Source organism: Peromyscus californicus, unplaced genomic scaffold, assembly GCF_007827085.1.
Source record: "Peromyscus californicus insignis strain IS unplaced genomic scaffold, ASM782708v3 Scaffold_8__1_contigs__length_139910024, whole genome shotgun sequence".
Lineage (NCBI taxonomy): Eukaryota > Metazoa > Chordata > Mammalia > Rodentia > Cricetidae > Peromyscus > Peromyscus californicus.
The window spans coordinates 124,845,058-124,864,604 of NW_026294606.1; the positions used below are offsets into that span (position 1 = coordinate 124,845,058).

General features: G+C 45.5%; 1 protein-coding gene across 1 annotated transcript in view; it reads left to right on the plus strand.

Annotated features, from left to right (window-relative positions):
* The first annotated feature begins 2,308 nt into the window (after positions 1 to 2,308).
* N4bp1 (NEDD4 binding protein 1) overlaps positions 2,309 to 19,547 on the plus strand; it is a 49,472-nt gene continuing 32,233 nt past the window's right edge. Inside the window, exon 1 of the mRNA XM_052727400.1 lies at positions 2,309 to 2,609. Coding sequence (XP_052583360.1) covers positions 2,412 to 2,609 — 198 coding nt within the window. The 5' untranslated portion in view covers positions 2,309 to 2,411. The remainder of the gene's footprint in view (positions 2,610 to 19,547) is intronic.

Consider the following 19,547-nt stretch of genomic DNA (forward strand, 5'->3'; position numbering starts at 1 on the left):
TTTTAAATGGTCTTTTTTTTTTTTTGGTTTTTCGAGACAGGGTCTCTCTGTGTAGCTTTGCGCCTCTCCTGGAACTCACTTGGTAGCCCAGGCTGGCCTCGAACTCACAGAGATCCGCCTGGCTCTGCCTCCCGAGTGCTGGGATTAAAGGCGTGTGCCACCACCGCCCGGCTAAATGGTCTTTTTAATAAAAAAAAAAAAAAAAAAAACCCAGAGCCAGATATTGAGGTAAATGCTGAAAGATCAGAGAGACAAAGGAACAAGCCACTGCCATGCCTTACCTCTAGGACTCCTCAGCCTGAAAAGGCCTCAGTTCCTGTCTCCTCACGCCTTATATACCTTTCTCTGCCCAGTCATCACTTCCTTCTTAGTGCTGGGATTAAAGGCATGTGTGCTTCCCAAGCAAAGGTATGAGATCTCAAGTGCTGGGATTAAACTCCTGTGAATCCAAAGTATTGGGATTAAGAGTGTGTGCCACCACTTCCTGGCTTTGTTTTCTCTCCTAAACTGAGTCAATCTCATGTAATCCAGGGTGGCTTTGAATTCACAGAGATCCAGACGGATCTCTGCCTCACAGTGCTAAGAGTAAAGGTGTATGCCACCACTGCCTGGCCTCTTTGTTTAATCTAGTGGCTTGTTCTGTTCTTTGATATTCAGGCAATTTTTAGGGAGAGGGGTAACACAATATATCACCACAGATGGGCACTGAAGAAACTCCATATGGAGTTTGCTTTCTTTATGGCAAAAGCTAGCCATTTGGGCAAAAAAACTGCCCTTGCCTCAATTGCTGACAGTTATTGTCCAAACTGGACTAGCAAGACACAAAAGAAATAGACTGCCAAACTATCAAGACAAGGTAGACAGTACTTCAAAGTTTCCTGCTTCTCAATAATGTCTGGCAGATATTCTAGACCTGTAGGCCAGAGCTGGATGCCCCAACCTTGCAAAAGAACTTAGGGTGACTGTCATTAGGTAACATTTCGCCCTTCTGGTGTATTTGATGGAGTTAAAGACTAAATAAACTTATAGTTTTCTTTAGTTATGATATAAAGTAAATTATATATAAAACTTTAGACTCACAAAGATAAGGTAGATAATAGAGTATTTTCTCTAATTTTGCCAAGTACAAATGGACTAGATATTGTAACTGTAATTCTTACTTGATAACTGTTTTTGTTATATATAGTTTTACTATGTTAAAGTTAAAACTTTCTTTTTTAATTAGACAAAAAGGGGGGAATGTTACGGAATAATCTTTCTGTATACTGTTGAAGATGTGTCTTTGCCAAGGTGCCTTCAGACTGGTTTAATAAAAAAAAAAAAAGCTGGGGGGGGTGTTGGTGTGTTTAGATGGAAAATTCTGCCTGCAGATCTATTTTAGAGTTATTTTAGGTATGTGTGAGTATATGGGCACAAGTGTGTGGTGGTAAGCATGTCTCACCAGGCAGAAGCCAGAAAGGGCTCAGGTCATCTCCTCTACCGCTTCTCATCTACTCCTTTAAAGTCTCTACCTGAACCAGTGGCTCCCCTTTTGCTCTTTCTCAGTTAAACTGGAAACCAGCAAGCCCTCCTGTCTCCCTCGGAGCTGAGGGTACAAGACTGCTTCCATGCCTTGGAAGCTTGATGTGTGGATATTGCTATCCAAACTCCCAGTCTTTATGAGTACCCAACAAGCACTGTTAATCACTCAGCCATCTCCCGTTTGGTTTTTGAGACAAGGTTTCACTTGGTAGCCCAAGCTGGTCTCGAACTATGTACCTCAGGCTTGCCTTCAGCAGAAAACTATCTGCCTACCTCATTCCTGATCTCACTGGGTTTACAGGGAACTGACACTATGCCAGCCAGTTTATTTAGCTTTTCAATTATCCGCTGGTCGTCCCATTTTCTTTTCCTGCTATCATTTTTTTTTTCTGAAAGAAGTAAATAAGGGAAAGAAGTAAAGAGAAGGAAAAGAAGAGAGGAAAAGAAGAATCATCTGTCTACCAATGTAAAACCAGAAACTTCCATCTACTAGATGACCCAAAGTACCAGGCCCTTGTCAAATATGGCCACCGAAGACCCCCGCCTGCCGACGCTTGCCCTTAACCAACATGGTGACCGCATGTGGCGTCGACTTCCGTCGCCCTCAGCCTACCAACCCACACTTCGCGACGGGGCGGCGAGCTTCAATGACGGCGGCAGGCTGAGCGCATGCGTGGCGGCTGTGGCGGCGGCAGGGCGGCGGGGCGGCGGGGAGGGACTGCCCGCAGTTGCTAAGCTGCGGCGGCCGTGTCGTGATGGTGTAGCGGGGCCTGCGGACGGGCGAGGCGGCCGGCACGGCCCACGCCTCCGGAGCGGCTCGGTGCGGCGGCGGCACGCTGAGGGGGCGTCGCCGCCGCTGGCCCCCGGCGCCACGGGAGGCCGCGCCCGCCATGGCGGCCCGGGTGGTGCTGGACGAGTTCACGGCGCCCGCCGAGAAGGCGGCGCTGCTGGAGCGGAGCCGCGGCCGCATCGAGGCTCTGTTCGGCGTGAGCCTGGCGGTGCTCGGCGCCCTCGGGGCGGAGGAGCCGCTGCCCGCGCGCATCTGGCTGCAGCTCCGCGGCGCGCAGGAGGCGGTGCACAGCGCCAAGGTGAGTCCGGCCTGGCCCGCCGGGCCGCGGGGCTTAGCCGTTTCTTTCCGGGAGCTTCGGGGGTCCCCGTTTGTAAAGGGCGCTGCGAAAGCGTCTGCCCCCACTAGTCCCTCGCGAAGATGAAAGTAGGCGAGGGGCGCCGAAGGCAGAGCGGTCAGGCCCGGAGCACGCGCGCGACGCGGTCGCACAGTGGGTCCTCCAGCCCCTTGGATGTGCGCGCGGCTCGACGCTCCTGGTTGGTTTTCAGCCGCCAGGCCGCCGCCACTGCAAGGTTCCCAGACCCTTTGGAGAGCTCAGGCCCTCTTGGAACTCAGGAGGGGAAAGCATCATGATAAGTAATGGCCAGACACTTCAAAGGGAGGATGTGTAGTTGCTGCGTTAAAAATTAACATTGCTTCTGTATTGTTGCTGCTCTACGATTGTATGATGCGTGTGGCACCTCTGACCTTCCGCCGAGTAAACGCAGCCTTTAAAAATCCAGCGAGGACGCTGTGATAGGAATCTTTCCTTCTATTAAACGAACAGCTGGAGAAACTGAAACTAAGTGGTGACTCACCTTGTGTCTAATCAGTATTTTAGACCTACCTACTCAACACCGCCATCAGCCCCTCCTCCTCGTCAGAAACAGTAGCAAAATTTGACCGTAAAGCCTTCTAAGCCTACAAAAATCTCATTGAGCCAGTGAAATAGCCAGGTAGTCGACAGGTTGCCTGGAGAACGGGCATTTTAGTTATGTTTCTATCTAAGAATCCTACAAGACATGCGTGGGAAAGGCCCAGATGGCCTAAGTTGTATTGTATAGTGTATAGCATCCTAAGTTACAGGGGAAGGGTAGGAAGTTGAGGGATAAGGTGGTACTTCCTCTCCTACGGTATTTGGAGGGTCAGATCTGGGAATTTAGGAGAAAGCCCCTCGCTGCCCCTCCCGGTTTGAAGTCACCAGCTTCTCAAAGCCTGGTATTTTGAGCTTTACTTCCTGAACACCTTCAGGTATCCACGTTTCTCCAGAGTTTCCCATCTGTAGGCGCCAAAATTCATGGGTAAGGTATTTGTTTCTAGAATCCGAATGGGTGATGCTTGTCAAACAACTTAGCTCTGGGGAGACCCTTTTTTTACATCCTTCATCACAAATTTCGCATTACCCTTGAGTGACTGTAGCTCCTGATGTAGTTAGATTTAATTAAAAAAAAAAGGATGTGTGTATGTTTAGCATGGGTCGTCTTCAAGGCACTTAGTTGTATGGTTCTTCACAGTGTGGGCTGAAATCAAGTTGGCTTTCCAGTGCTTAATTCCTTAAACGGGTTATTGATTACGAACAACAGATAGTCTAACTCCTCCTGTTCCCCTTCCTTCTCTTCAGCAGCCACTCTGACTATTCAGCCTAAAGCCATGCCTGAGGCCCACCAGTTCTAAATGTTCCGCCATGCACGCATTCCTCTTCTTCCCTGGCTTGGCTTCCGTTAGGACTTTTGTCCCAGTGGTGTCCCTTCTGGCATCCTTGCTTTTGTTGCATTGTTCCCTGCCTCCTAGTTCACTTTATACTAGACTCTTGTCCATCAGAAAGTCCTCCTTGCGTGCTGGAACCTGGTAGGGCTTCCTGTTGGTTGGAACTGACACTGTAAGACGCTGGCTGTGGTGACTGACTGGTCTTGAATTAGGAGTTCTTCTAGCCTCGCCTCCAAGCACTGAGATTACAGGCATGTGCCACCACGGGGTACTTACTAATCCTGCGCCATCTTGTTTCCTTCTGTATGTGGTAGCGGCTCTCTCTTAGACTTCCACAGCAGCCTAGTCTCTTCTGTTCTTGCTGTGTGTTGGACTGATCCTGTTTCTGCTCTTTCTCAGGACACCCCAGAGGTAGAAAGTGCTTCCCCTCTACCTTGCCTGTCCTGCCAAACCTTCCAACCCATTTTCTAATGTGTCTGCTAGTGCCACACGGTTTGGCACAGCCAATGGGAAAGGTGTAGTGGCATATGGTATTTTGGTAATGGTAATGTCCATTGTAATGTCACCTGCCCTGTTAATCTTTTCAACATGTATTACTCATAATGTAACCTTCCCATTTACAAGAAATCCTTTTTCCTCTCTCTTGAGATTCATGGTAAGAGTTGACTGCCACATTCAAGGGCAGTTTGTTTTACTTTTTAACTTTTTTGGGGGGAAAGGGAACCATTAACTTGGTATAAGGAGAAAAGGCACTGAGGGGGACACAGAAATGTCCGCCAGGTGGCTGTGGTGAAACGAACTGTAGCCCCAGAACTCTGGAGGCTGAGGCCTGAGGGCGGTGGTTTGAGGCCAGCCTGAGCTACACAGAGAAGCCCAGTTTTTATTTTTGATAGTGCTGGGGATCAAAGCCAGGGCCTTGTGTGCCCTAGCTAAGCACTCCTCATTAAGCTGTGCCCTCAGCCCAAGAAGAGTTCTGCACAGCTCCGTGTAGAGTGCTTTGGAGCTTCAGTCCCGAGTGCCAGAAAATGGGACTGGGGGGCCACCTGCTGGGTTTTCTGTTACAACTGTGGGAATGGACTGTGAATTAGTTAGGCCTCCAGCAGTCAGAGGGAGGCAAGGGGGAGCCACTGTTTGAGTGATAATGCCTTCGAAGCTCAAGAAAGGCATGGACTGCCCAGTTCTGCTGTGGAGGAGGCAGCACTTTAGGTGGACTCTGAAAAGCTGGGAAGATTACCAGGTACTTCATTGTTGACAAAGATGTGGAAGCCAGAAAACATAGGAGGTGGAATGTCATGACAGAGTATGTCACGGTCCTTTGTGAAATACGACTGTTCGGCTCAAGCAAGACCTTAGATATTCAGGAGGGAGTCAGGGAGAGTTTTTGCAGGGAAGGAATTTGCCTGAAATTTCTGGGTGGATAATTTGAAGGCAAGCGGAAAGCCAATAGTGAAAGGAATACAGTTTTTGTTTGTTTGTTTGTTTGTTTGTTTGTTTTTGTTGTTTTTTGGTTTTTTTTTCCTGGAACTTGCTTTGTAGACCAGGCTGGCCTCGAACTCACAGAGATCCGCCTGCCTCTGCCTCCCGAGGGCTGAGATTAAAGGTGTGCGCCACCACCGCCCGGCTAGGAATACTGTTTTAAGGTTGAACTGGACTTGGGTGGGGACAAGGGACTCGGGACCTGAGTGGAAGTAGGTATTTAAGGCAGTTTAAACCCTGGTAGCTGGAAGGAATGGTTCATAGTCTTGACCTGTTGGTGATGAGGCTGCCAGGTAGTCAAGTTTTAAAGTTTGTTTATACTTATTTTTAAGGACAAAGTCTTGCTTTATAGCTCTGGCTGGCTTCCAACTGGAGATACCCCTGCCTCTGCTCCTCAGTGCTGGGAGTGTGGGCATGTACCACAACTAGCTAGTGCTTAGCATTTGGGGAAAAGATCACCTGTGAGGGAGTCAATGTGTGGTTGTCCCTTACCCTCAAGGATCCTATAGCCTAATAGGAGAGGGACATGGAAAAAGGACAGCGTGATTCACGTAATAGTTGTCATGTGTTCCAAGTGTTGCTTAATGAGAAGGAACAACTCTGATCAGTGAGGCTCCAGAGGGTGAAGGAAGGGGAACGTGGACACAATCACAGGTATTTGAAAGGTGCAGTTTTAGTCAGTTCCTTGAGTGAAGAGAGCACGGAGGAAATTTCCAGAGGTAGAAAGGGTATCTGAGGCCTGCCGAAGGAGGGTGGGTGTGGGAAGTCATGAATGTCAATGATGTAGCTATGAAATGCCACAGTATTTATACCTGTCCACTGCTGGTTTGTGATGATACAAGTACAGATACTGTGAGTGATGTCCAGCAACTTCCATACTAATTTGGCATTACTCTGGGGGTGTAAGAGGTAAGATGTGTCCTGGCTAGTTTTATGTCAACTTGACACAAGCTACAGTCATCTGAGAGGAGGGAACCTCATTTGTGAAAATGCCCCCCATGAGATCAGGTTGCAGGCAAGCTTGTAGAGCATTTTCTTAATTAGTTATTGATGGGGTAGGGCACAGTCCACTGTGGATGGGATCATCCCTGGGCTGGTGGTTCTGAGTTCTATAAGAAAGCAGGCTGTGGCCGGGCGGTGGTGGCGCACGCCTTTAATCCCAGCACTCGGGAGGCAGAGCCAGGCGGATCTCTGTGAGTTCGAGGCCAGCCTGGGCTACCAAGTGAGTTCCAGGAAAAGGCGCAAAGCTACACAGAGAAACCCTGTCTCGAAAAACCAAAAAAAAAAAAAAAAAAAAAAAAAAAAAGAAAGCAGGCTGAGTAAGCCATGGGGAGCAAGCCAGTAAGCAGCACTCCTCCATGACATATCCATTAGTTCCTGCCTCCAGATTCCCATCTGGTTTGAGTTCCTGCCCTGGCTTCCCCAGTGGACTGTGATTCGACATATGTAAACCAATTAAACCCTTTTCTCCCCACATTGCTTTTGGTTGTGGTGTTTCGTCACAGCAATATTAACCCTAACTAAGATAGTATGAGAAGATAGAAAACCTGGAGAGGAGTTACTCATTGGGTGGGGTAAGGGAGAGCAAACATTTTTAATTCCATGTACAAGTATCAACAAAAATTTTGTGTAATATGTTTTTTTTCTTTTTTGGTCTTAAGAAGGTTATGTTGCCCAAAATAGCTTGGAGCCCTCAGTTTTCCTGCCTCAGCTTCTCACAGGTTGGGATTAACAGGCCACATCTGGCCACATTGATACTCTTTGTAAGATCATCCACACAAAACACAGCTGTTAAAGAAAAGGAGATCGTTGCTCTAAGCCTAATATGAATGAGTACACATTCTGTTCGCCCTGAATAACTTGTCTTTTTGTTGTTGCTGTTTGCTTTTCAAGACAGGGTTTCTCTGTGTAGCCCTGGCCGTCCTGGACCAGGCTGGCCTTGAACTCAGTGATTTGCCTGCCTCTGCCTCCCAAGTGCTGGGATTAAAGGGGTGTGCCACCACCAGGCTGAATAACATGTCTTAACATGGAAATAGTTACGTAAACTTTCATGGTCAGAACAAAAGACAGGCATAAATCATCTGGGTCTGCTAGCACACACCCTGAATCCCAGCACCCTGAGGCAGAGCTGAGGATCACCACAAATTCATAACCATCCTGGGTTGCATGGCAAGTTCTAACCCAGCTAGAGCTATCTGGCCACTCTCTCAAAAAAAAAAAAAAAAAGTTAAGAGTCAAGGAAGTTTGCAGATGTGATGCTGGGAACTTGAGGCAGCTAGTACAGCAGGTGGGGAAGTCTGTAGGTCTCAGATGTTGTTGATAGAAGTTGATGGAAGCTCATGTCCTGCTAAGTTAGTACATCCCAAAAGCTTTACCTGTAGTTAAAAGGACGTTCTGTCAGATACAGGTGGACAGTGAATGGCCACTGAAGGGACTAAAGATCGCCCAGGGTGATTTGCCTGGATCTTCAGGATCAGCTCTGAAACCAAGCTCAAATCAACCAGCCTCTTTGAATCTTCGCATTGCCACCCCCAGGAGGGATGGCAATTTCAGTTTACAAGATCTGTTTTGTACTAAAGTCCAGTCACACATATTGAAGAAAACATGTCAGTGATCCAGATGGAGCTTTTGAACCCTTCTACTAACCTCTACTTTAGAAAGTATTAGTAATTACTACAGATTAATAAATTAACACACTTCCTTCTCTCGGAGAAGAGAGAGCAGCAGAAGACCTGGTGGTCCAGAACACTTTCTCGGAGAAACATCAGGCGGTTGGTTTTTCCTGGTGTGTGTGTGTGTGTGTGTGTGTGTGTGTGTGTGTGTGTGTGTGTGTGTGTGTGAGAGAGAGAGAGAGAGAGAGAGAGAGAGAGAGAGAGAGAGAGAGAGAGAGAGAGAGAACGAGTGCACTTGAGATTGCTTTCAGAAGGGACTGACTTCTGTGGGACTGAGGTAGGGACCAGAGGGAGTCAGGAACAGTGAGCTTACAGTGTCACTGGACCTTGGGGCCGATGTTGTAGGTGATGTGTCCCTGGTGGAGTAGTGAGCTCCACACACGGCATCACAGTTAAAAGGATCTAAGTAGAGTTGAGCAAGCAGAGTAGGGCCCAGGAGTTGTGTCTGAAGAGTCTCCTTGTTTGAGGATAAGGAGGTAGAAGGGAAAGTAGAGGTAAGACTGTAGGCTAGCCGGGCGGTGGTGGCGCACACCTTTAATCTTAGCCCTCGGGAGGCAGAGGCAGGCGGATCTCTGTGAGTTCGAGGCCAGCCTGGTCTACAAAACAAGTTCCAGGAAAGGCACGAAGCTACACAGAGAAACCCTGTCTCAAAAAAAAAAAAAAAAAAGACTGTAGGCTACACTGTAGGTCAGCCGGGCTCCTTCAGGAAGTACTGGAGAATTCTGGTACAGGGATTTCAGGTCCTTGTTGCTTGGAAGAGTGATACCTGGGTCATGTAGACTTGTTCATGGAGGAAGTAATTTAGAGATGTACCGCTGGGTAGTATTCTGGAGCTTTTGTGATTTTTACCGGAAAGGAATGTGGTAGCTTTTTTGCATTTCCTAGAATGATACTGTTTTTTCTGTATAGTTGTGAAAATCATCTTAAGAAACAGTGGTTGGCTCACTGTCTTTTATGGCTAATACTTGGGGTTATTCCAGAGTGTTGAAATGGGAGATACTCATTGCTAATGCTATAGCTTCCCCTTTCCTGTTCCGTTCCCAGCCAACAGTGTAGGATTTGTTTTAAGATTATGTTAAGATTATACTTACTTAGTTTATCGGAGCTGTTTATGCCGTATCCTGCATGGGGGTCAGGGGTCAGTTTGTCAAAGCTGGTTCTTCTTCCACCATGTAGGTCCCAGGATTGAACTCAGGTCACCAGACTTGGTGGCAGGTGACTTCACTTGCTGAGGCATTTTGCAGACCCTATTGTATGATTTTTTAAAAAGATGTATTTATCTTTCAAAGATGTTATGGGTCTGAATGTTCTGGCATTGCGTATGCCAGTGTGCCATGTGCATGCCTAGCGCTGATGGAGGTCGGAGGTCATCAGATCCCCTGGAACTGGTATTACTGGTAATTGTAAGTAAAGGTTCACTATCTTGCTTTTTGTCAACATTTTACTAAATTAATATTATTGTATATTAGCATCCTTAAATTTCAAATGAAATCATGGAGGGAAGTCTTTGTAGACCAAGGAACTGCTTTGTTGTTGTTGTTAAACTCCTAGAAAAATTATTATAATTGTGTGTCTGGGTTCTCTCTCTCTCTCTCTCTCTCTCTCTCTCTCTCTGTGTGTGTGTGTGTGTGTGTGTGTGTGTGTGTGTGTACATGCCGCAGTGTGCATACAGAAGACAATTTTGTGGAGTGGATTCTCTCCTTTACCTGAATTCTGAGGATTAGATTTAGGTTATCATGTTGTACCGCAAGCACCTTTACCCACTAAGCCATCTCCTAGCTCTGTTATTCTTGAGATAAAATGCCACTGTGTAGACCAGGCTGGCCGAGATCTGCCTGCACTGTTCACCCCCACACAATTCATGGGGGATTAAAGGCTCCTAACCCTGGTTTTGTTTTGTTTTGTGATAAAGTCTCACCATGTAGCCCTAGCTGGCCTAGAACTCTCAGAGCTCTGCCTGTCTCTGCCTCCTTAGTGCTGGGAGTAAAGGGATATACCACTACACTCAACACCTCTGGTGTTTTTTTTAATTAAGAGAATAAAATTGCTATTTTGTTGCTATAGGTAGATTAAAGATGTTGATCTATCTCTATTGTTAATAAAACTCTTGCAGTAATAGATGCCTGTACAAATAGAGACTTAGTATTTTTTTCCACTTAAGAAATCTAAAGATGGCCAAGCATTTGTGATGCACACAATACCATTTACTCATGAGGCTGAGGTGGGAGTGTTGCAAATTTGAGGTCTCCTTGGGCTATGTAGTGACTGGGAGACCAGCTTGGGTAACTTACTGAGACCCTGTCCTCAACTGAAAAAAAAAATGGTAAAGGCATTTGTATAGGGCTTGCCTAGCATGTACAAGAAGACCCTGTGTTTAATCCCGAGCAGGACAAAGGGGTAAAGGAAATTTGAAGATAAGCAAGTCTCAGCAGTGGTTAGGAGTTGGTCCCTCATCATCACAGAATGACTCACAACTCAGCTCTCAGGGCTGTCTTAAGAAAAAAATATAGAAGTAACACCCTTCCAGACAACCTTAATATATTCTTTGCCTTCCTCTGATTGGCTGGAACTATGTCATGTGATCATCGCTAGTATCAAACTAGGACATTTTCATTTATGACTCAGGTATATTGCTGTCCTGGACAGAGTCTGAATTTTGTAATTAAGGAAGCAGAAAATGGATATTGGTAGATGGTAGCTTGGCCGTCACATCTTATTACCTGCTTTTTAACAGGTACCCTCCTTCCTGTCAACTGTTTTAACTCATCAGGAGACTAGCTGGATAGGAAAGGTGTCTCTGAGAATGTCCAGTATAAGTACTGAGGGAGTAAGGCTACGTATTGAAGACTGGCTGGTTCAGTTCCCACAGGGCAGCGAGTTTCTGTGCCTTAATATAGATGACATGTCAAAAAGAACATTCTTCTAGATATACAGGGCCTCTCGGATGTTTTTGTTTTAACCTTTTTTTTCCTTTCTCTCTCTCTCTCTCTCTCTCTCTCTCTCTCTCTCTCTCTCTCTCTTTTTTTGAAAATGGGTCTCCTTGTGGGGCAGTGGTGGCACAAACCTTTAATCCCAGCACTCGGGAGGCAGAGGCAGGCAGATCTCTGTGAGTTCGAGGCCAGCCTGGTCTACAGAGCGAGATCCAAGACAGCCAAGGCTACACAGAGAAACCCTGTCCGGAAAAACCAAAAGAAGAAAAGAAGAAAGGAAGAAAGAAAAGAAACATGGCCTCCTATAGCCCAAGCTAACCTAGAACTTGGTGTGGGATGTACCTTCAGGACCCTTGAACCCTCCTACATTCGTCCTTAGCACTAGGATTTCCAGCGTGCACCTCCATACTTGTGATATTGGGGGTAGAATGCAGGGCCTAGTTCATATGAGCAAGAACTATGACACTGAGCTGCATCCCAGCCACAAACCAGTTTCTTAATCTCGTCTGAAAGTAGATCCTAATATCTGCTAGACAGATAACCACATGATCGTACCCTAAAGGTCAGATTGCTGCCAGAGGGACTTAGAACACATTCATGCACCTAGAGGTGCATTTGAGACTGGCAGACTGGCTCTTGGCCCTGGCAAGGGGACAGGTGGAGCTGGGCACAATGGAATACACCTGTACTCGCCAGCACTCAGGAAACTGCAGGAGGATCCTTGAGACCAGTGAGCCATCTCCAGGAAAGGGCCAGGAGTGATGAGCTACAAACACAGCAGCAGAAGAGAAGAACCCGACAGAGAGGCAGAGAAGGGAAGACTTCGTTCTGGGACCTGAAATGAGACAAGCTTGTATTTAAGCAGGAAACCAGATGCCGGGGAGGGGGAGCACAAAGTAAGGCAAGCTTGTATTTAAACAGATAACCAGATGCCTTTTGGGGGTCACTTAGGCTAGTTCCTCTAACGGTGAGTACACTGGGCCATCTTAATGTGTCCTACAAACCCTCAAAGGGAAAGCACCTTTTAAAGTTACAAGCCAGTTTTTAGACAGGCAGGTAACTCATGAACCAGAACTAGCTAGCAAGGCCATAAATGTAGTTCAAAGAACATTTGAGGATCTGAGGGCCTGTGTGGAAAAAAAAAATACTGGAACCATGCCTTTAATCCAGCGGTTCTGAACTTGGTGGTATTGACCCTTTGGGGATTGAGCAACCCTTTCACAGGATCACCTAAGACCATCAGAAAACATAGATACTTACATTAAGATTCATAACAGTAGCAAAACTATAGTTACAAAGTGGAAACAAAAAAAATTTTATGGTTGGGGGTCACCACAACATGAGGAACTGTATTAAAGGGTCACAGCATTAGGAAGGGTGAGAACCACTGCTTTAATCCCAGTTTAATCCCAGCACTCAGGAAGCAGAGGCTGGCAGACCTCTTGAGTTCAAGGTCAAACCTGGTTTATATATTGTATTCCAGGTCTACATAGTGAAACTCTGTTTCAAACAAAACAAAAGAATGTTGGAATGAAGTTGCTGAGATGGAGAATAAAATGGCTACCTAATGTCTCACAGAGCAAAGAAATCATACTCTTCAGGGCTATTTCTTCTACCAGCTCAGAGAGTTACCATCTTGATGGCAAAGCTCCACATTTCAATTAATTGATTAATTAATTTTCTAAACAGGGTGCCATGTATCCAAGGCCAACTTGGAATTCTATATAGCTAAAAATGACCTTGAACTTTTTTTAAGATTTTTTATTTTGTGTGTATGGTATGAGCATTTTGCCTAAGTGTGTGTGTGTGTGTGTGTGTGTGTGTGTGTGTGTGTGTGTGTGTGTGTGTGTGTGTGTGTGTGTGTGTGTGTGTACTGTGTGCATGCCTGGTGTCTTTTGAGGGTGCTGGATTTCCTAGAATGAGTTATGGATCTTGCAGGTCTTCTGCAAAAGCAGTAAGTACTCTTAACTGCTGAGCCATCTCTCCAGCCCCTGACTTTGAACTTCTGATCCTCCTGCCTCCACTTTCTGAGTGTTGAGATGGCAGGCATGTGTTGCCATTTTTCATACAGTGCTAAGGTGAATGCATACTAGGTAAGTACTCCGTCAACTAGTTACATACTTTGCTCTAGAACTTACACATGTTAATTTGTAGCTTCCCAGTCCAGATTATAATTAGTAGCAAGTAGTATGTCAGACAAAAGTTATAGTTCCTAGAAAATTAAATAATTTGGGAATAGGCCAAAGGAACAGATAAGCCATATTTCTGTCTTTCTTAGAACTGTTTAACATTTTTCTATATAAACTGTTTGTGTTTTGAGATAGGTATTGCGCTCACCCATCACATAGTCAAGGATGGCTTTGAATTTCCAGTCCTCTTCCCTCCACTCCCAGGTGTTAGGATTACAGGCATGCATCACTATACTCAGTTTTATACTGTTGAAATGGAACACACACACAACTCTTTTTGTCATTTTGACCACCCTTTCTTAATTAATGTTTAGCAAACTCATTGTTGCAAGATGTTGGTCCATGTTTCCAAACCACCTATAGGTATTTGTTAGACATTAATTGATTTCTTCAGGGTTTCTCAGCAGTGATGCATTTGGGTCATATAATTTGTTGTGTGGGGAGGAGTGTACTATGTCTATAGGATGATTAGCAGCATCTGTCTTCCACTCTCTAGATGCCAGAGATGCCAAGAGCATCTCCTCAAGCCGTAACAGCCAGGTATATCTCCCCATGTTGCTAGATACTCAGAGAATTATGCCTGCTTGATAATCCTGAATTTGATGGCTAAGGGTATTTCCCACCCCCAGGAAATGTGCAGTCTACTGGACTTGTGATAAACATTACAATTTAATAAGATGCTCCTGTATATATAAAGCAGAAATTAATATACATACTCTGTTTTCTCAGATGAAGTTTTTGAAGAGTAGAGGAAGGAAAGATTAAAGTATGTAGCAAAAATAAGTGAACATGTTAATCCAAACCAGAGGTCTTCAACAAGACCCCTAAGAACTTGAACATTAGTCCTGTGTAGTCGGACTTTCCTTTGGGCCACCAGCTCACAAATAATGACACAAAGACTTATTATTAATTATGAAAGCTCAGTCTATAGCTTAGGCTTGTTTCTAACTAGTCCTAATAAATTAACCCATATCTACTAAACTAAGGCCTGCCATGTGGCATCACCTCTCTTCTTGCACCTCCTGTTTCTTCTCTGTCTAGATTCCTCTTCCTTTTCCTTTCTCTCCCCGAAACCCTGCCTATACCTTCTGCCTAGCTATTGGCCATTCAGCCTTTATTACAACCATCACAGCAATATACCTTTACACAGTACAAATATCCCACAACAGTCCTGTCCAGCGGGAAGCTTTCTAGAGTATGCTTTCAGAAGCACCTCTCATATTTTAACAAGGGTAGACAAGTTATTGTATCGAGGGCATAACAAGATTGAAGGGTAGAAAGAAGTTTGATTTGTAGTTGATATACATTGACTCTAAGTCACTGTTCATTAAAAGAGAACCTGGACCAAAGGTGGGTCAGAAGAGAGCTGTCAGCTCCAGTTCAGCCCTGACTTTGAGGCAGTTTTGGAATAGAACGACTGGGTGGAAGTGCCGGGCCAGTAGTCGTGTAGCCTCACAGTGTTGAGGACAGTGGAAGTTGGGGGGGAGTCTGGAGAGGCGAGCATTGGGATTGAGAGGAAGCTACCCGCAGACAGTTCTGAGGACAATCCTCTGAGGGCGGGAGAAAATGATAGCAAAGGATTTGGGGCATAGTCAGGAGAGGAAGAGACACTCAGTAGTGGCCCCTGAGCAAACCCAGCTCTCCTGTGTGAGGAGCAGCACGCAGAGGCAGACAGACCTTTTGCTGGCAGGGATTGCTGACAGAGGTAAGGTCCTAGTGGGGCACCAAGACCAGTTGTACTTCCACAGTCTGGGCCAGAAAGAAGCATGTTTTTATAAGTTAAGACATAGTGACCTCCGCTTTGCTGGAGTGTGCCTGGTTTATCTGAAAATGACATCTATGCACCGGGCACATCCCAGAGCGAGGGTCTGACTAAAGCCCAGCGTGTGACTGGTAGTTTGCTCATTTATTGTTTGCTGGGAACGTGAAGGGAAACCCAACTAGGATTACTGGAGAGCCTTTGTGCCCATTTTGACTTAAGATGGCTGCACCCATGTCAGGCTGTATCTATTCATAGCATGTAAATATAACTGTGAAGAGGGAATACTTAGCAAAGACAGATTGCTTGAAAGTGTCATGTTTTGTAACCCAAGTTGGAACACTTTGGTGCAGTTACCACTGTCTGCATTCAAGTGATTCTGTTTGAATAGAACAGAACCCAGCTTTCAAGGGGTTGGCTGTAAAATGGGGGCACAAGCTACTGTTTTCATAGACTGTGAAAGTGGAAGAAGGACGGAGAGGGGATGACCTCATACATTCACTCTTGGTAGTAAGGCTGAAGGGACCCCCGGGCATGTGTATAGATGCCATGACAGGAGTGCACACTCATTGTGAACTTATAGAGAAGTCTGCACACACACTCACACACACACACTTTTTTGTTGTTGTTTTGAGACAAAGTCTCTCTATCTGGCAATGGCTGTCCTGAGACTCACTATATAGTCCAGGCTGGCCTCATATCACAGAGATCTGCCTACCTCTGCCTCCTGAGTGTTGGGATTAAAGATGTGTGCCACCACACACACATCTCTCTCTCTCTCTCTCTCTCTCTCTCTCTCTCTCTCTCTCTCTCTCTCTCTTAAAAATAAGAGTCTCGTTCCTTGGGGAAAGGTGACATATAAGGGCATGACTTTGAAACTGGGGAGGAAATTTTTTTTTATTTTTTTAACATTTATTTATTATTTTGCTTTTTTGAGACAAGATTTTATTCTGTAGCCCAGGCTAGTGTTGAATTCATGGCTGTCTTCCTGCCTCAGCTGTGCATGCTTATATATAAAAGTCATCACATCTGGTGTTACTATTTTTATTTTTTAAGATAGATCTTGCTAAATTGTCCAGACTGGTCTTGAACCCAGTGCTCCTGCCTCAGGCTGTCTAGTAGCTGGGCACAGGCATGCAGATAAGGGGTTCACATCCGTTGGCCTGTAGTCTCTGGTATCATTTGTACATTTTCAACTAAGAGTGAAGAAGATGACAGTAAAAATAATTGGGGTTCTGAAAACACTTTGGAGGAATAGTGAAAATGAAGGATACATTGTCCTGGAAAGCTTAAAGTTTTAGAGGTTGTCAGATTACAGAGACTGATAGGTTGGTTGGTTGGTTGGTTGGTTGGTTGGTTTTTTAACACAGGAACATGTCTTGGGTAGGTCCTGAGTATGGCTTTGGTGTTTTTTGTCTTTTGGTTTTTGTAGAAGTATTTGGTAGACAACGGAGAGAGGTGGGGGGAAGCAATGGGGAAAGTGGCAGAATGCATTCCTGACTTGTCTATTCCTAACATAGACAGAAGGTGGGGACATCATGGAGACCTGTTGGAAATATGTGCAGTATTGGTGCTGGGAATTGGTGTTTCCTAAGGCTACAGGGTACTTTTAATTTGTGTATATATTGGATGCATGTTATTGCCTAAAAGTAAAGGTCTTACTTATTTTCCTAGAGATAATGTAGAACATTTTCTTCTCCACACTGGTGGTTGCTTTCCGGTTGCTCCTGAGTGCCACATGCTTTGCAGGCTGTGCCCTTTCCTATTTCCTTGGCTGTATGCTTCCAAGAGGGGGTTGGAATGGTGAACAGTGCTGTGGGAAAGAGTCCCCAGGTGCCGGCCTGCTTGCTAGGTAGCTGCTGTACCCTCTTCGGGTTTGAGCTTCTTTCTGAATAGCACAAGTTGCCAGGAACATTTCTGGGCCTGTAAGAGTGGCCGGATGTGGATGTGGTGGCACATGCTTGTGATCCCAGCATTCCAGAGGCTGAGGCAGGAGGATTGCAAGTTCCAGGCTAGCCCAATCAACTTGGGAAGATCCTGTCTCAGAAGGGCTAGCTCAGTGGTAGTAACACCTGCCTATTATGCATGAGACCTTGGGTACTACTCGTACCCCAGTAGAAAGGGGAAGGAGAGGGAAATAAATCATGGCTATTCTCTGGTCTCAACGTCAAGGTCAGCCTTACATTTTCTGTTGGTTGCATGATATTAAGAACACAAAATCTTTTTTTAATTGAAAATAAATTTTTCTACAATATATTCTGATTACTGTTTCCCCTCCCCCAACTCCTCCCAGATCCTCCCAAGTCCATACCCTTTCTTGCGTTTTCTCATTAGAAAACAAACAGGCATCTGAAGAAAAAATAAGATAAAACCAAATAAACCTGAATAGAACAAAACATACAGGAAAAAAAAGGAGCCAAAGAAAAGGCACAAGAAACACATAAAGACGCCAAGACACACACAGAAATTCCTTGAGATAAAATCAGCAGTCATAATATATAAGCCAAAGACCTGTAGGATAAAAATAAAAAGTGTCTAGACAAATCATTATGAGACAAAAATAAATAAATAAAAACACCTTAAAAAAATACTATCGAGTTCCTTATGTGTTGACTATCTACTGCTGGGCATGGGGCCTGCCCTTAAGTGTGGTTTGTGTACCCATTGGGGAAAACTAATTCTTCCTTTTTGAATGGCTATCAACTGTAGATAGCTTCTAGGTTAGGGATGGGGCTGTGTCCATTTCCCCTCGCAGCGCTGGCACTCCATCTGGCGTAGACCTGTGCAGAGCCTGTGCATGCTGCCTCAGTCTCTCTGAGTTCACAGGTGCATCAGTCCTGCTGTGTTTAGGCCTTGTTTCCTTGGTGTCCTCCATCTTCACCAGCTCTTAGAACCTTTCTGTCTCTTCCACAGAGTTCCCTGTGCCCTGAAGGGAAGGGATTTGACAGAGAAATCCCATTTAGGACTGAGTATTCCAAGGTCTCTCACTTTCTGCACATAGTCCAGTTGTTCCCATCTCCTGCAGGAGGAAGCTTGATGTTGATAGTATCTGATGTTGATAGTAATAGATTTGAGGAAGTAAAGTCTGGCATTCCCTGTCAGTGAATTACCTTGTCCTTACCTGCTATAGACGTTCTCAGACACCCACCCCCGTTTCCAGTGTCCTCAGAGCAGTGCTGACATTGGCCTGTTTCTGGGGTACTTGGCCCTTGTCCCACTTGTGCTAATGGGAGAACAGGAGCCACTTTCCCCGTTCGAATTGCCAGTTCCGGCAGGTGCTAGGTGCTTTAGTAGCTATGGTGACTGAACGGATGGACCAGTGACTGCATAATCCAAGTGCTTTCATGCTTTGAGCAGAATTACATTTGATACAATCTGGACCTTTTCTGCATTTTCCTCCACATTCTCTTTTTCTGGAGTATGTTAAATTTGTTTGCTGATCATGGTGAGGGAATCTACCCTGTCTTTATCTTTGTTTTACTTCATTTTTGTTTGTTTGTTGAGACAGGCTCTCACTGTGTTTCTCTAGCTGAACTGAAACTCACTATGTAGACCAGGCTGGCCTTGAACTCACAGAGTTCCTTCTGCTTCTGCCTCCTGGCCCTGGGACTAAAGGTGTGCATCACTATGCCTGACAACTTCATGTTTCTTTCTATTCTAGTTTTCTAAACTAGTATTAGAAATGAAAGTATAAAATGTGTTTACAAACTCTTCTTGTTGTGAATTTGGAATGTAAAATAATTAGGAGAGGCTGGGCTTGCTGGCTCTTTGCCTTTACCACTAGCAGTGGGTCCCTGGAGCTGGAGTTAGAGGTCGTGGTTATGAGTCGCTCACCATGGGTGTTGGGAGCCCAACTTGGGTCCTCACAGTACATCCTCTTAACTACTGAGCCATCTCTCTAACCTCCCTCCTCTTCTTCCTTTTCCTCCTCTTTTTTTTTTTGATTTGGTGTTTTGAGACCAAGTCTCACTCCTCAGGCTGCATTAAACTTGGGGCAGTCCTCCTGCCATGTTCTCCTTAGTGGTGAAATTATAGCCATAGGCACCGTGCTTGACTTCATATTATTAACTTGCCAGTACTCTTAACTCTGAGAAGAGAGTCTCAGTGAGGGATTGTGTGCATCAGGTTGGCCTGTGGGGGATTGTCTTGATTTCATTTTTGATGTGAGAAAATCCAGCCTAAAAGTGTGTGCTACCATTTCCCAGGTTTGGGTCCTGGGCAATAAAAAGAAAGAACGTGAGCTCAGTGCCGCTAAGTGCGCATGCGTCCATTTCTGGTAGATGTGATGTGACCAGCTGACAGAGTCCCTACACCTTGACTTTTCTGCTGTGACAGACTGTCACCTGTAATTGTGAGCTAAAACAAACCCTTTCTCCCAGGGTTGCTTTTTGTAAGGGTAGTTTATCATAGCTACAGACATGAACCTACAGCAGGATTGAAACCGGGGCCTCATGCTGCCGGGTGCTC